Source organism: Rosa chinensis, chromosome 3 (assembly GCF_002994745.2).
Source record: "Rosa chinensis cultivar Old Blush chromosome 3, RchiOBHm-V2, whole genome shotgun sequence".
Classification (NCBI taxonomy): domain Eukaryota; kingdom Viridiplantae; phylum Streptophyta; class Magnoliopsida; order Rosales; family Rosaceae; genus Rosa; species Rosa chinensis.
Genome location: NC_037090.1, coordinates 31,321,700 through 31,338,269, shown reverse-complemented (window position 1 = coordinate 31,338,269; position 16,570 = coordinate 31,321,700). Strand labels below are relative to the sequence as shown.

General features: G+C 39.3%; 1 protein-coding gene across 8 annotated transcripts; it reads left to right on the top strand.

The window, feature by feature from the left end:
- Positions 1-2,667: 2,667 nt before the first annotated feature.
- Positions 2,668-16,270, top strand: LOC112191816 (disease resistance-like protein DSC1). 8 transcript variants are annotated; one of them, XR_002933151.2, is made up of 12 exons: positions 2,668-2,894; positions 2,977-3,499; positions 3,619-4,714; positions 4,868-5,182; positions 5,265-6,861; positions 6,990-7,205; positions 12,940-14,125; positions 14,442-14,579; positions 14,749-14,882; positions 15,097-15,650; positions 15,756-15,837; positions 15,923-16,270. XR_002933151.2 is itself a non-coding variant. In XM_024331240.2 (5 exons), the coding sequence occupies exons 2-5, from the start codon at positions 3,015-3,017 to the stop codon at positions 6,693-6,695; spliced, it is 3,327 nt and encodes a 1,108-aa protein (XP_024187008.1). In that variant the 5' UTR covers positions 2,669-2,894; positions 3,007-3,014; the 3' UTR covers positions 6,696-6,862. The 8 variants fall into 8 exon arrangements, 1 of the variants encoding a protein (XP_024187008.1); XR_002933146.2 differs by having other exon boundaries at positions 2,669-2,894; positions 3,007-3,499; positions 14,752-14,882; XR_002933144.2 differs by having other exon boundaries at positions 2,669-2,894; positions 3,007-3,499; positions 15,413-15,650.
- Positions 16,271-16,570: the final 300 nt, after the last annotated feature.

Below are 16,570 nucleotides of genomic sequence, written 5' to 3'. Positions count from 1 at the left end.
TTCAAATAAATTTGGTCTTCGAAACTTCAGGCTCGAGGTGACTAAAGTGAAGCTTCAAGTTCACTTTTATACTCAAAGCTTCGGGTTTGAGTTTTACTGTTAGAACTTCAGGTTCTACTATGAAATTTTGAACTTCTAGTTCAAAAATATTACATTTGAAATTCATATGTTCGAGGTATAGGACTGCTGGTCCGTATGAGTAACAAAAAAAAAATTAAAAGATAAGTATTGTAACGAAAGTACATAACAAAATAGAAAAATTGCAGGGAAGAAAAATAAATAAATAAATTAACACTGGAAACTTCTGGTTCCATGGATGAAGAAAACACATAGAACTTTTGGCCTGATTAACTTCATATGATACTCTTTTTTCTTACAAACTCACAAGAACAAAAGTATATCTTGTGGTGAACCTCAAATTCTCTTTATACAGAGATGTAGTCACAAGCTTCTGGCTTTGATTAAATTTCCAACTTCGAACTGCAGACTCTAAAGGTCGTTTGAGTTTCAAATCCACATAGTGACAAGGAGGAGGAAACCCAATTGGTCATGCCAAACATAACGAAAAAGTAGAGGGATTGCATGCCCTCATATAATTAGGGATCAAGAAACATGTGATTTCATATACGTTTATATAACATCGAGGATCTTCTGGCCCTCGTTAATTGCATAAGCTGTGAAAAACTTCATGTTGCAATTCTCTAATTTACATTTCATTACCCTTGAGGAACTTCAGGTCCCCATATGACCAGGGATCAGAATATGTGGTTTCAATCATTGTATAACTTTGAGGAACTTCTGGCCCTCGTTCAGCTTTGAAAAAATTTCCTGTCACAATTTTGATTGTGTAACTCTCGAGGACCTTCAGGCCCTCTGTAATTGAATCAAGAGACTTCAGGTCTCGATTGATTTTGATCCACAACTAGATAAATGTGAGTTTATTATATAAATTTATCAAATTAAAGGAAATAATAAATAAACTTAGTAATCCACATAGTCAAACAAGATAAATACATACCTGGATTCTCGAAAGTTTATACTTGGTGATTAAAAAAAACAATTGAAAAAATTGGCATCAACAGAGATAAGCCTGAGAAGTTAGACTTTATACTCGAGATAAACATGATTTGTTACGGTGCAGATCCAAAAAGATTTCACCGCATAAGTGTGTGTGTGTGTGTGTGTGTGTACAGAGGAGAGTAGAAAACCGATATGTAATGGAAACAAAACGGCACAGAGAGAGAAATAACAATATTCTTGCTGCAATCAATACATATGATATGATCATATATAGAAGGGCCCTGTACAGTTATAGACTTAATTGAGATTAAAGTAAACTGCGAAAATCAGTTATGCCCAGACATGTGTGACCTTCTGGGGCTTATGATAAGAGGAAACCTAATCTCAAAACGAATTTGTAATTTTCATGATTATGTAACCATGATATGGTATAGCTATTAATTAATGAAACAAACAAATAAAAAATATTTAATTGGAAATTGTATATAAATATGAATCATTCAACTTGCATGTATGATTAAACATGCTTGGCAACGAAAGCTTTGTATGAACAAGGTGTATGGAACAATAGCGAAAATGGATTATAGATGCAGCACATAGAGGGATCCCAATAGATAAAAATGAATAATTGAGGTATTTGACGGAATGTCATCAACTCATCATATAGAACCTTAATTTTAACTCGTAGATTATGAGTTATGGTCAAAAACAACACAGTTGCACCAAAAACTCATAAATCATCATGGAGTTTATAAGGAAAATAAATAAATAAATAAGAGCAAGCATGCTGATAACGTGTTATAAAGTAGGAAGAAGATGAAGAGAGAATAGTAGGGAGGAAGTAGAAGTGTTCTCATTCAGTCGCATTAGCCTTCTTTAAATAGAGGTAGGGTTTACATCAAAGTATATAGATAATAATATATAGAGGTAGGGTTTACATCAAAGTACACAATTAATGAGTATTTATGTGGACAGCCATATAGATAATAATATTTACAATAGTTATGTATTTTAGTAGCATCTTTTATCATATATGCCCATTTTAGTAATTATACTAAACCAAAGCACTTTTTACTTACAATTTACCAAACACTCAGAAATTGCTTTTGGTTCACACAACACTTTTAAAAACAATTTACCAAACACATCAGCTACTTATTGATCATGAGTGCTTCTTCTCGCAGCACAGCAATCCCAAACGGGGCCTTAATCAGTAAAATCTATTAGTGACTTATGGATTGGATTAAGAAATTTCTTAAGCAGTAAGAAACTGCACATGGACTAGTAAGGAAAGAAGTTTTGGTGTCATATATTGCTACCTAGCTTTGGCTAGAAGCCTAGAATACAATCATCAAGTATGAATGCACTTATATGTCACGTCCCACATTAGCTAGATAGAAACAGCAACCAAATATCGACCGCGGTTACATAATTTGAAATAGTTGGTACAGTACAGAGTTACAGAGACTGAAGCAAGTAGCTTTAGCAACATTACGGTGACTTTTTGAACGATTGAAAGATATTTCACCGATTCTCCAAAAAAAAAAAAAAAGAAATTTCACCGAAACTGCTAGGAAATTTCCTCTGTACTAGCTTTTTATCAAGATAATGCAAGTTTGGTCCACTTCACACTTTTTGAACGATTGAAAGATATTTGACCGAAACTTCTAGGAAGTTTCCTCTGTACTAGCTTTTTACTTCTGACTACTCTCCTGGAAAATGTATGCATAGTTTCTTATTAGTATTCATTCATTCTGGGGAAGAATAGAAGTTTATTCAAAATAGATGAACCTAGTTGCTGAGGGCAGAAAGTGAGCTGGAAAACTGATTGGCAAGTGTCTATTGATATCTTTACTCATCCAAGTTCTAACCAGGTAAGTAAAACTGCTAAGAACAATAGTCTTGCTGTGCAATTACTTATTTTTCGCATTCTGAATCTTTATATTCATCGGAAAGATTTGCTTCTTTCGACTTGTTGATTTTTAGGCTAAAATATGGCTGCTGCTTCTTCTTGCTCTGATATCATCCCTCGGGAGAAGTATGATGTATTTCTTAGTTTCAGAGGCGAGGACACCCGGAATACTTTTACCAGCCATCTTTATGAGGCTTTATGTCGGAACAAAATCCATACTTACAAAGATGATGAGGAACTGGAGAGAGGAGATGAAATCTCACCTGCCCTTCTCAAAGCAATCAGCGAATCGAAGCTCTCAGTTATCATTTTCTCCAAAAACTATGCTTCTTCTACATGGTGTTTGGATGAACTTGTGCACATACTCGAATGCAGAGATAAACAGTTTGTTATACCCATCTTCTACGGCGTAGATCCATCACATGTACGCAGAAAATTGGGGAGTTACGCAGATGCATTTGTTAAACACGAGAAACGTTTCGAGGACAATCTGGACAAGGTGCTCAGGTGGAGACATGCTTTGACAACAGCAGCCAATATATCTGGGTTCGATTCTCAAACTATTAGGTAACTCAATCATCAACTCATGTATCCAGTTCTTAGTTCTATTATGCATCGGCTATTCAGAGAAGATTGGCTACTGCATCACTTTACTAACTACCTTGTCTTTCATGTCTGTATGGCAGGGTCGAGTCTGAATTAGTTAAGACTGTGGTCGATGACATTTTGGAAAAATTGAACCGCGAATCGTCAAGTTGTTTAGAAGGCAAGGTTGGAATCAAAAAAAAGATTCAACAAGTTGAATCGTTATTATGCCTTCACTCACTGGATGTCCAGACTCTAGGCATTTGGGGTATGGGTGGTATCGGTAAGACCACCATTGCTGAGGTTGTATTTGGTCGTCTCTCTTCTCAATTCGAAGCTTGCTGCTTTAGTGCAAATGTTAGCGAATTAGAAGCGAAACATGGACTAAATGATTTGCGAAATCAGATTCTTTGTGAACTACTGCAGAAAGAAAATCTACGTGTGGCCACTTCATATATTATATCAAATTCTGAACGAGAGAGGATTCGCCGTACAAAGGCCCTCATTGTTCTTGATGGTGTGAGTGCTTTCCGCCAAATACAATTTTTAGTTGGAGGTGACAATATGTTTGGCCCTGGAAGTAGAATCCTTGTAACAACCAGAAATAAACGCACATTTGGGAACCTTGTTAATGATGATAAGATATATGAGGTTAAGGAATTAGACGTTAATGAAGCTCTTGAGCTCTTTTATTTGAGAGCTAATATCTCTTTCCCAGGTGATTATACGACTTTTGCAAAACAGGTGGTAGATTATGCTGGGGGCAATCCATTGGCTCTCACAATATTGGGCTCTGTATTCTCTTATTGCAGGAGCAAAGAAGACTGGGAAAGTGAATTAGATAAAGTGAAAAAATTTCCCAGCCAAGATATCCAGAATGTGTTGAGGTTAAGTTATGATGGATTAGAAGAAAATGAGAAGGATATATTTCTCGATATCGCATGTTACTATAAAGGAGAGGATATAGATTATGCAAAAAGAATGTTAGATGCCTCTGGTTTCTGTGCGAATGCAGGGATAAGACTTCTCATTGATATGTCTCTCATATCCGTGGATAAATATTTTAGACTTAAGATGCATGATTTGATACAAGAAATGGGTCATAAAATTGTTCGTGATCAAGGTGTTAAGAATCTCGGGAAACGTAGTAGATTGTGGATTGCTACTGATGTCTGTTGCATATTGCAAAATAATAGGGTAAGAACCAAATGCAGTCACCTTTTTTGAAAAAAAAAAAATAATTGAAACTCATTTTCTTTTAACAAGTTAAATGCATGGTGATATAGTTCTAAGTAAAGTAACTTTTGTTCTCTACTGTGTGCTCATTTATATTTTGCTCTTGATTTTCAGGGAACTGGAGCAATTGAATGCTTAGTCATGAGCCTGGACCACATTTCAGATCTTGACATAAAACCTTCAGCCTTCAAACAGATGCATAATCTAAGATTACTTAAGTTACAGTTTAGGCGGTACTGGGACTCAATGTCATGCATCAACAAAGTTCACCTTCCTCGAGGTCTCGAGTGTCTTCCTCAAGCCCTTAGAATTATGCAGTGGGATGGCTACCCTTTGAATTCTCTGCCATCAAAGTTTTGTGCAGAAAAGCTTGTTGAGCTTCGTATGTGTTACAGCCGACTTCAGCGACTTTGGAATAAAGGCCTGAAGGTTTGCTTAATTTAATTCTTGTGTATGAATAATGGTGTGGAAAATATAACTCTTGCCATTAATTGTCTTTGACTTGTTACAGATCAATCTTGGGAGCTTAAAACATATCGATCTTAGTTTCTCCGAGCACCTGGCTGATGTTTCAGCTCTGATTGAGAGCCCAAATCTCGAGAGAATTAATCTTGAAGGTTGTACAAGTTTGGTTCAACTTCCTTCTTTACAGCATCTTGCCAAGCTTACTCTTCTCGATCTGTACCGCTGCTTCAATCTCAAAATTCTCCCAGCGATGCCAGGCAATCTGGAAACCATATACTTGGATAGTACTGCAATAGAAGAATTGCCTTCATCAATTTGTTGTCTCGAGAAGCTTTATGAATTGGGTCTTACAAAATGTGAAGAGCTTAAGATTCTTCCAAGCAGAACTTGTAGGCTGAATTCTCTCCGATGTCTTAATCTAGAAGGCTGCCTCTCTCTTGAGTATTTGCCTGTCGAGCTACCTTCTGGACTGACGGATCTGGACTTGAGCAATTGCAAGAGTCTTGGGTCTTTGCCTGTCAAGCTACCTTCTGGGCTGAAGGAACTGAACTTGAGCGATTGTGAGAGTCTTGGGTCTTTGCCCGTCGAGCTCCCTTTTGTGCTGGAGAAACTGCATTTGAGCAATTGCAAGAGTCTTGGGTCTTTACCGAAGCTGCCATGGCTTCTAAACGAGTTAAAAGCAGATGGCTGCATGTCACTAGAGAGGACTGCCCCGGTACAAGGTTGGGATAAATATGTCAACCATTTTAAAGAATTCTGGACTGACCGTGTCGAGCAGCATATATTTATAAATTGCCTGAAATTGGATCAGAGTGCAAGAAGCAACATAATGGCTGATGCACAGCTTCGAGTCCTGCGAATTGCAAGGTTAGATGTCCCAGGCGATATTATAATTGTTTGTCCGGGAAATAAAATTCCAAAGTGGTTGAGGTATCAAAGTGAGGGGTGTTCAATAAATATCAAGCTTCCTCATTGGCATCGTGAAGGCTTCATGGGTTACGCTCTATGCATTGTGGTTGCATTCAACAACTATACCCCACCCGATATTGGGATTTCCTTCTTTAGTTGTGAAACCCATCACAAAACTAATAATTGTCAAGAAGTTAGTTGGCCAGGGTTCCATATACGCCTACCAGATATTCTCAATTCAGATCATGTGTTCGTGTGGTATTTCCGCCCTGAATATGTTGTATTAGAAAGTGCAATCAATCACGAGGATTGGGTAAAAGCATCCGAGGCCTCTTTTGACTTCATGTTGTACCAATATACTTATCAGGAAAAACAGTTCTTACCAGAGCAAAATCCTTTTGACCTGTCCACTGTGAGGGTGAAAAGGTGTGGAGTCTCCTTGCTGTATGCTCAAGATCATGAAAACTTATTTGGAGGCATTGATGAAGATGTAGTTATGGAACCAAAGCAAGTAGTTGAAAAAGAAGATGTCATCATCAAAACTAAAGAGACGAGGCGACCAGTTTGAACTTGGTGGAAGCGAAACTGCAATCTTCAAAGAAGAAGATGACGGTGAACTACCTCCCCACAGTAGTACAAGGAAAAGCAACATCTTTTGAAATAGCGAGTGAACTTGCATTTCTATCTTGATTCTCTTCATTTTAGTGGATCAGTGCGCAACTTGCTCCGCCTTTGTAAGTTTGATAAGTTACTTTTCTATATGTCAAAATACATTTGTTCTGGACTTTCTATTATAGACAACTGAATCTGTTGAAATGTTGTTCAGTCAATAACTTCATATTGAAATGAATCGAAATTACAGGCGTTGTTGGTTTACTTGATTTACAAGGAATAAAAGAGGGATTAGACGCTTTGAGAGAGAATGATAAGGGTGAATCACTGCAATTCAAGAGCACAATAACGGAGTTAATTAGGAGTAATACGAGTGAGGAATTGATGGGAAATGAAAAGGCTAGCTGTTAATGGATGGAATGTAAAGTCTAGCTCTGCCGCAGCTGCAGTTGAGAAAGCAGACAAGGTAAAGTGCTCCCCTATGCCTGTCACCATAATCACAATATGTGCACAGATGGCACGAGCACATAGCTAGACTCCTGACTGTGGAAAGATAGCCTCTTCAAGCTACTTGTGTTTAGATCTTTTTCCTTCCTTGGTCTTTTTTTTTTTATTATTATTATTTTTTTAGGGCAACGGAAGATTAATCCATTGATCGAAATCATAATGACCTCACTCGGTCAAGCATGAAGGGTATAAACACCCCTCATAGTACAAGGCAAGCTCAATAGAGTTCTACAACCAAAAGGAAATCAAAACTAAAGTTCCAAAAGAAAATACTAGCCAAAGCAAAAGAAAAAAACTGCGACACTATGATAACCTACGCCTTCTAACACGAGACACTTCCTTGACTGCATTGACGCCTAAGACCCTACTTGGTGTGTATCGCTGCCATCAAGCAAGACACGTCACATCCTAGTCGGCGTAGGGAATTATCTCCTACCCAGATTGGGAGACGGGCACTGCTAGCCCAACCGCCTTTCCCTTCACACCAGGAGCTCCACCGTCAGGGGACCCCGACGCCATAAACTCATAACCGTCTCCAGAGGACGCCGCCAATGTCACTTTGACCTTATTGCGGGAGCCACGAGGCCTGCCCTTCTTCTTGTACACCTTCTGGCTGGAGACCACTTCCCATCAACCAGGCCGGCATCAGAAACCTGGAGCCCAAGATTTTCCGGCTAGAGAACGCCCGGAACCAAGTCCAAACCGTGTTTGGCACGCTTACCAACTTCAGGGCCATCCTCAGCTCTGGGACGACGCATCCCCACCACCGAAGCTTGAATCAAAGTACCCTCAGCCCTAGGAGAGTCTAGTGCTAGAAGTTCACGGATCTGCATAACCTTCCTCTTCAGCTTTGGGACCTTGAAGGAAGAAAGTAGCGGTGAAGAAATAGAGGGCTGGAATGATCGGTCCCATGCCTAGCTGCGATCCCGCCTCTTCCACAACATCAGTCTCCGAGGCCTCCACCCTAGGGCAGCGCTGTCCCCCATGATTCAACAGAGCACAGGAGTGACAGCGCCCTAGAAGCCTTTCATACCTGAACCTTAGGATTAGAACATCAATAGGAGAAACCCTAACCCGACGATCAAAGCGCACCTGATCATGGATAGAGAGAACAAGCCGGACTCAAGCATCTCCCCTACGCAGCGCTATGTGATCCACCTTCATCACCTCCCCAATCGTCCCACCGACCAACCGGACAATAGGTTCCGTCAAAATACCCGGAGGTATGCCTTCCAACGTCACCCAAATCCAAACAAAATCCAGCTTCACGGTAGAGATCTCTGAGAAGCTATCATAATCATTCAAGAGAATCATGGCACGTTGAAAACCCCACGGACCACCCTTCTTCCCTCAAGCAATCATGGATAAATGTGAACAGAAAACGTTCACCCCGTGGTTGGACCTCTACGGTACCAGACAACCTCCGCATCAATCTCACAGCACTCTGGAATGAATCCAGCACCAACCCCCTGCAGGTGTTAAGCCTCCCAACCAAATAGAAGTTTCGAGCCAAAAACTCCTTCCCCGGAACCCTGAGATTCCCCAAGTCAACAGGTTCTTCTCCGTCCTAGAGCGACAACTTGGTCGCAAGTCTGGTAGTCATGGAAGCGATTGCTGCATCCATGAAACTAGGGTGCCGCACAACTTGGAATACTCGAAACCCTAACCCTATCTGAGCGAGAGAGAGAGTAGGAGTAAAAGTCGCGGTATATTTACCATCTTACATCTTAATATAACAAGAGCACGGAAAATGCATTAGTAAGATGTGACGGATTATGATATTCAAACCATGCAAATTGAGAAACTAAAGAGAGAATAGGGTAAAAGTCAATTGAATACCACCACTACTATTATATAATCAAAAAGATTCATTTTTGAGTTTTATGTTTAATGTAACTTTGCTTGCCAACTACTTGTTGATCGCCATATATCTCTTCACAATGTTAAGGGAGGTTCCACGTTCAACTGTCCACGTGAATAAGTCATAGAAATGTATAAAGGTAGCAGTGGAAGTTTCAGTTGAAATGCCTGGTTAGGCATCCATTTACAGTTTTACAGTCATTTACTAAGAGTTGGCTGGTTGTTCAGACTGAAGTTGCTACCAATGATTTTGTAGGAGTTATTGCATAGGCTATTTGCCCAGAAGTGAGTTGTCCTCTCCGGGTTTGGAACCTGAGGTATAAGCACAATGTGGGGTCTGGTTAATGTCTTGGACCTGAAGCTGTCCAGCCAGAAAATCACCAGAAGCAGCTCCCACAATTTCATTTATTATCTTCCAGTATTTTTGGTAAAACAATCTAGGGAATCCATCCAGACCAGGGGCTTTCAGGGCCCCCAGCTGGAAAGCAGCAGTTCTCACTTCCTCCATGGTAAAAAGGGCCAACAACCCGTCATTCATATCAGTCAAACAGAACAAAGGAATAAGAGATTGAGAATTTTCTGATGTAATTTACCTTCTCCAAGAATGGAGTATATATACAAGATACATCAAGACCTATTAGGAAACTAATTACCAGACCTATTAGGAAACTAATCACAACAGAATAATCCTAATAATACACAATATTCACAATCCTAATTACATGGCATGACTCACGCCAACACTCCCCCTCAAGTTGGTGCATACAGATCACGGATGCCCAACTTGTCAAGTGAGTCATAGAAGGCTTTACTTGAGAGAGCCTTTGTAAGAATATCCGCCAACTGTTCTTCAGTAGGAACGAAGGGAAACATAATGATCTGTCCATCCAGCTTCTCTTTAATGAAGTGTCGATCTACCTCCACATGCTTCGTGCGATCATGCTGAACAGGATTGTGAGCAATTTCAATTGCAGCCTTATTATCACAATAAAGCTGCATAGCCTTTTCCTGCCTGAATCCCAAATCCCTCAACAAATTTCTCAACCACAACAACTCACAAAGTCCTCGGGCCATTCCTCTATACTCTGCTTCTGCACTAGAACGAGCCACCACCTTTTGTTTCTTGCTCTTCCAAGTAACCAAGTTACCACCCACAAATGTGAAGTAGCCCGAAGTAGACCTGCGATCTGTAATATTACCTGCCCAGTCCGCGTCTGTGTATCCGGAAACATCCAAGTGACTGTGTTTTGAAAAGAGTAATCCTTTCCCTGGAGCAGACTTTAAATACCGCAAAATACGAAATACAGCATCCATATGAGTCTTACTGGGATTATGCATAAACTGACTCACCACACTAACAGCATAGGCTAAATCTGGTCTAGTGTGGGATAAATAAATCAACCGGCCAACTAACCTCTGGTATCTTGCTTTATTCGTAGGTACTTGATCCAAGTACTCTGCTAACCGATGATTTTGCTCAATAGGAGTATCAACAGGTTGACTGTCAAGCATACCTGTTTCTGCCAGCAAGTCGAGAACATACTTCCTCTGACTCAACACAATACAATCCTTCCCACGAGCAACTTCAATTCCCAAGAAATATTTCAAATTACCCAAATCTTTCATCTCAAATTCTAAAGATAACTGATCTTGTAACCTTTGAATCTCCTCAAAGTCATCACCTGTCACAACCATAGCTCACTTAATCTGTCAGAATTCAATGTCAGGGCTAAAGGCTGTTCCGGTGCTTGTGTTGGCTCTGCGTACATGCAATCCAAGTGAAACAGTCTCCCCCTCAGGTCTCCCTTGCCCATGATCACCCTAGTGCACAGATTCTGAAAAATAACATACATTGGATAAAAGGTTACAGAGCATTTATTTTGTGACCCCAACTGGGATACAGACAAAAGATGATGAGACAATGAGGGTACATAAAGCACATCATGCAATACAATGGATGGTGTAACCTGAACAGACCCAATACCTAAGACTGGAAAAGACGCACCATTCGCATTAGAAACATGGGATATAGAAGGGGATGACATAGACATAAAGAAGGACTTATCATAGGTCATATGGTCAGACGCACCAGAATCAATTATCCATGTATCACTACCAGTAAAGTCAGAAACATGTAAAGCAACACCAATTTTACCTCGAGTTCCCTTAGTCAAGGAAACATTACCCTGTGAGGGATCTTGTCCTGCAATGCCGTAGAAGTCAGGTTCTGGCACCAATTGGACTGCCGCTTTGCCTCTTTGACTACCACCACGTCCTCCAGTATTACTGTCGGTAAGAGTCAAATCCACCATCCTTTTTTTTTTTTTTTTTCAGACCCTACAAATTGTAACAAAAAGAATACCAAAGAACCAGGATGGATATGGACGGACACAAGAACAAAAAGGATGAACTGATGGACAAAGGATGAAATCAACTTGTAGAAGCAAAAGAACCAATTCACGACTTGCAGAAGCAAAAGAACCAATTCGATAAAAAGAACCAAGGCAAGAGAATCAACCAACCAAAAGAACCAATTCAACCAAATCAAAAAGGACCGAATCAAAAGAACCCTCTATTCGCAGCGGAAAGAACAAACCGAATCCGAATGGATCTCGGCTCTGATACCAAGTCAAACAGAACAAAGGAATAAGAGATTGAGAATTTTCTGATGTAATTTACCTTCTCCAAGAATGGAGTATATATACAAGATACATCAAGACCTATTAGGAAACTAATTACCAGACCTATTAGGAAACTAATCACAACAGAATAATCCTAATAATACACAATATTCACAATCCTAATTACATGGCATGACTCACGCCAACAATATCTTCTGTGATTACCCTTTCCACTCCATCAAAGGCAGACCCCCATGCCCTCGGCCCAGAACTCTGGAATACTCGTTTAAATTGATCCTCAAACTCAGCCCGAATCTAGGCATCACCAGCCAACCATTCATTTGCATCATTCTGGATTTTGAGAATTCGATTTCTTTGTCTCTGGTGGATTGTAGACAAATGAAAGAATCTAGAGTTGGAGTCCCCCGATGACAACCAATTCACCCGAGAGCGTTAATGCCAGTATTTCTCCTCCCTCAACCAGAGGGTGCCCAATTTACTAGTTAGCTCTTGTTGTTTGCTGTCTGAATGGAAGGGGGAAGAGTTCTGTAAATCCCCTAATTCCAGCAGACAGTTTCTGATCAACTTCCTTCCTTGGTCTTTCATGCTTTCTGCTGGTAGATAAATTGACATTCATACATACTTTTCTCACATATGTACATTTGTTTTAATAAAAATCTGCGACAGGTGAGACAGTCAACACTGGTCTATCCAACTACGTACACTCACCAATACTCAACTACATTAGAAATGGAGCGACATATCCATGTAATGCCTGTATAGTTTCTAGTCAAGTTGCCAATGCTGCTACTGTAGTCTGTAGTTAGAATGGTGATCTGATAGAGATTGTTAGCTGCAGACATAGTTTGACCAAAATAATGCCACAATTATCTTCTAATTAAAGTCAGACAAAGACAAGTCAAAATCTAAATGATGCAAGCTAATAAAATAAAAGTCAGACAAAAGAAAATCATTGACTGTAAAATGTATCTCAGCTTCAGTCTACGAAACTTCAGAGAGATCGGCTCATATAATTTTGAAAATGACAATCAATAATGTATTTCACATAATATAGTAATAAAGTGTCTGGAAGGACCAGTGAGGTCTGCAATATTCAGTTCTTTCTCATGCATGATTATGATAGACCAAGGATTCCATTAATTGAAGGCTTTAAGATGCTGTGCTTATTGCATCTCTTTTTCTTCTTTTCAGTGCTCTTCACAGTTACAACTTCCAAAGTAGATCATTCGAGTACATTTCAGTCCATTGTAGACGGCGAGACCATAGGTTCAACTGGGGGAACCTTTGAGCTTGGATTCTTCAGTCCCGGTTCTTATACTACGCGATATGTGGGGATATGGTACAAGAAGATATCGGTTACTACCATTTTGTGGGTTGCCAACAGACACACCCCTCACTGATTCATTAGGTGTTCTCACGATCACACACCGCGAAATTCTTGTCCTTGTTAGCCAAAACAACAGCACAGTTTGGTCCTCCAACACATCAAGAACTGCACAAAATCCAGTGGCTCAGCTTTCCAACTCCAGAAATCCTGTTGTGAAAGATGGGAGTGATAATGAGGCAGAGAATTTTCGGTGGCAAAGTTATGATATTACTCAGGTGACACATTCCTACAAGGTATGAAGCTTGGCAGGAACACAGTTACAGGCTTCAACTGGCATATATCATCATGGAAAAATCATCAAGATCCTTCTCAGGGCAATTACACTATCAACTTGATCCCATTGGTTATCCAAAACTAATTTTGAGGCAAGGTTCGGTTACAAAATTTCAGACTAGTCGATGGAATGGAATCCGATTTAGCCTCCATACGCATATGTCTTGTTTTTTATCACGATGAGATATTTTACAGTTATGCTAGCCAACAGCTCAGTTATTTCTAGGATGGTGTTAACTCAAGAAGGGCTTGTTCAACGCTACACATGGGTTGATACCACAAAGTTGGGTAGTTTACTTAACAGCACAGATAGATAACTGTCATAGTTGTGCACTTCGTGATCCAAATGGCCGATGTAATATTGAGAACTCCCCAGTATGTGGTTGCTTGAGAGGATTAGTACCCAAAGTTCCAAATGGGTGTGTTAGAAGAACTAGTATACAGTGTCATGGGGACATAGTTTTCTAGTAGTACACTGGGACCAAATTGCCAAGCACCAAACAATCCTGATTTACCACAAGTACGAACCTCAAGTAATGTAAGAAGTGTTGTATGAAGAACTGCTCCTGCATAGCCTGTGCAAATTCCAATATCAGGGAAGGAGTAAGTGGGAGCTTGCTGCGGTTCAGTGATCTGATTGACGTAAGAAATTTCACTGAAAATGGGCAAGATATATCTAGTTATCTACATATATGAGATTAGCTGCATCAGAGCAAGGTATGTAATCATCTTGATTCCTCAAGTCTTGGTACTTCATACAAACTTATTATAGGAAAACAGAACACTATACATCCAATACGAACATATTTAAAATTATTCACTTGATGGTGATTTATGTATTTATGAATGATCATATATGCACAAAATGAAGTCAAAACAGAACAAATTAGCTGAAGCTCTGTCTAACAGTTCGACTGTGATACAACTAGCGAAATCTTCTTTTAAATTCTGTGGATGATAAACATTACAGATCTTTGTTTTGTTTTTGTTAGTCTTTAACTCAAATTTCTTCTTTCAAATATATTTCATTCAGAGACTACTACCACAATCAATGCTAAACTTGCTAAATCCAATGTGAAGAAAGTGAGAATCATAGTTAGCACTCTTGTTTACTCTACGGGGCAGCTGATACTGGGTGTAGCCCTGCTCGTTTATGTTTGGAAGAAGGATGGTAAGTTGTCTGTACTCTTCTGACCCCTCCATTCTCCTAGCGAAGTAGTTCAGTTTTGTAGTGAATTATTTAAATTTGATTGTATAAATGAAAAAGGAGCAGTACCATTTTCTGTATATAAGTTTATTGAAAAGAAGTAACAAAACATGCTTCCTTTACTTCATTTCAGCAGAAAAACTGAGCCGCAGCTACAAGGAAAATCTGGAATTACCATTGTTTGACTTGGCTACTATTGTAAATGTTACCTGTAACTTCTCAAATGACAATAAACTAGGAGAAGGTGACTCCAGATCTGTCTTTAAGGTAAAAGCTTGCAGTCATGTCCATTTGGTACATGTAGTTTTGGTTGTAATCTGGACTGATGGATAGTTGTACAACATACTGAAGTGAACTGTGAAAACTAAATGAGTATATATTTTAGTCACAATATACATGAACTGATGAATTTTAGGATCTATTGAAAGAATGAAAGATAGACGAAAAATAGAAGTGAAATACATGAACTAATGAATTTCAGGGTATATTGAAAGAATGAAAGATGGACGAAAAATAGAAGTGAAAAGGCTCTAAAGAGACTCTATGCAAGGAATCAATGATTTCAAAAATGAGGTTGTACGCATTGCCAAACTTTAGCACATGAATCTAGTGAAGCTTCTAGGGTGCTGCATTCAACAAGATGAATGATGCTGATCTACAAGTGCATGACCAACAAAAGCTTGGACTTCTTTATTTTCTGTTTGATCACTGAGAAACCTTATATTTGGTTTTATTGGTCCAGCTGATGCAGTTTGTAATTGCCTGGTGGATGTCCTATTTGGCATGTTATTTTGCAGATAGATCAAAAAGCATGTTACTGGATTGGCCTAAGCGCTTTGACATTATTAATGGCATTGCTCGGGAGCTTCTCTATCTTCATCAAGATTCTTGACTGAGGGTAATTCATAGAGATCTCAAAGCCAGTAACACATTACTTGACAGAGAATTCAACCCAAAAATCTCAGATTTTGGCATTACTAGAAGATTTGCAGAAAATGAAACAGAAGCAAGAACGAAGAAAGTTGTTGGAACATAGTAAGTACATACCCCAAAGAATAAATAGTTGTACTATACTTTCTTTTGTTACAAAACTAGTCCTTGATTCATTGGGTTCTACTCGATAAAATCTGATGTCTACAGCTATGGAGTTTTGGTGGAACAGAAACTGAGGATTCTCTCGTCCAGGCCAGAATCTCAACCTTCTTGACATGTGAACATCAACGTACTGTCAAGTTAAAAGAAATTAATTGCTGTTTGATTCCTATTCTTCTATATATTCAGTAAAACTGAAGGTTTTGATCTTTCAGGCATGGAAGATATTCACAGAAGGCAGATCCATCGAACTTCTTGATCCATTGGTAGAGACTCCAGCACTCTACATGAAGTCATGAGATCGATTCATGTAGGCCTTTTATCAGTTTATGCGTGCAACAAAAACCACAAGATAAGCGAAGTGTGCCAGCTGCTTTTCTAATGTTGAATGGAAGGTGCGTGATTGCCTCAACATCAGAAGCCTGGTTTTTATAGTGAAAGTAATCCGACAGAACTTGAAGTTTCTACAGATGAGGTTACAGAATGTTCAGCTAATGAACTCACTGTTACACTAGTGGGGACTCGATTAATGATAATTCATGTTGAGTATTCTCTACTCGTTATCCTCTTGCTTTCCTCTGATATGAGTTGGGGCTCATTTGAACGTTGAGTTACAAAACACACACTTTCGGTATCACTTTAGTCCTAGTTATCAACTTCTCATTGGTAGCAACTTCAGTCTGAACTAACCTCTGAGTTGAACCAGCCAACTCTTAGTAAATGACTCTAAAACTGTAAATGGATGCCTAACCAGGCATTTCAACTGAAACTTCCACTGCTACCTTTATACATTTCTATGACTTATTTACGTGGACAGTTGAACGTGGAGCCTCCCTTGACATTGTGAAGAGATATATGGCGAT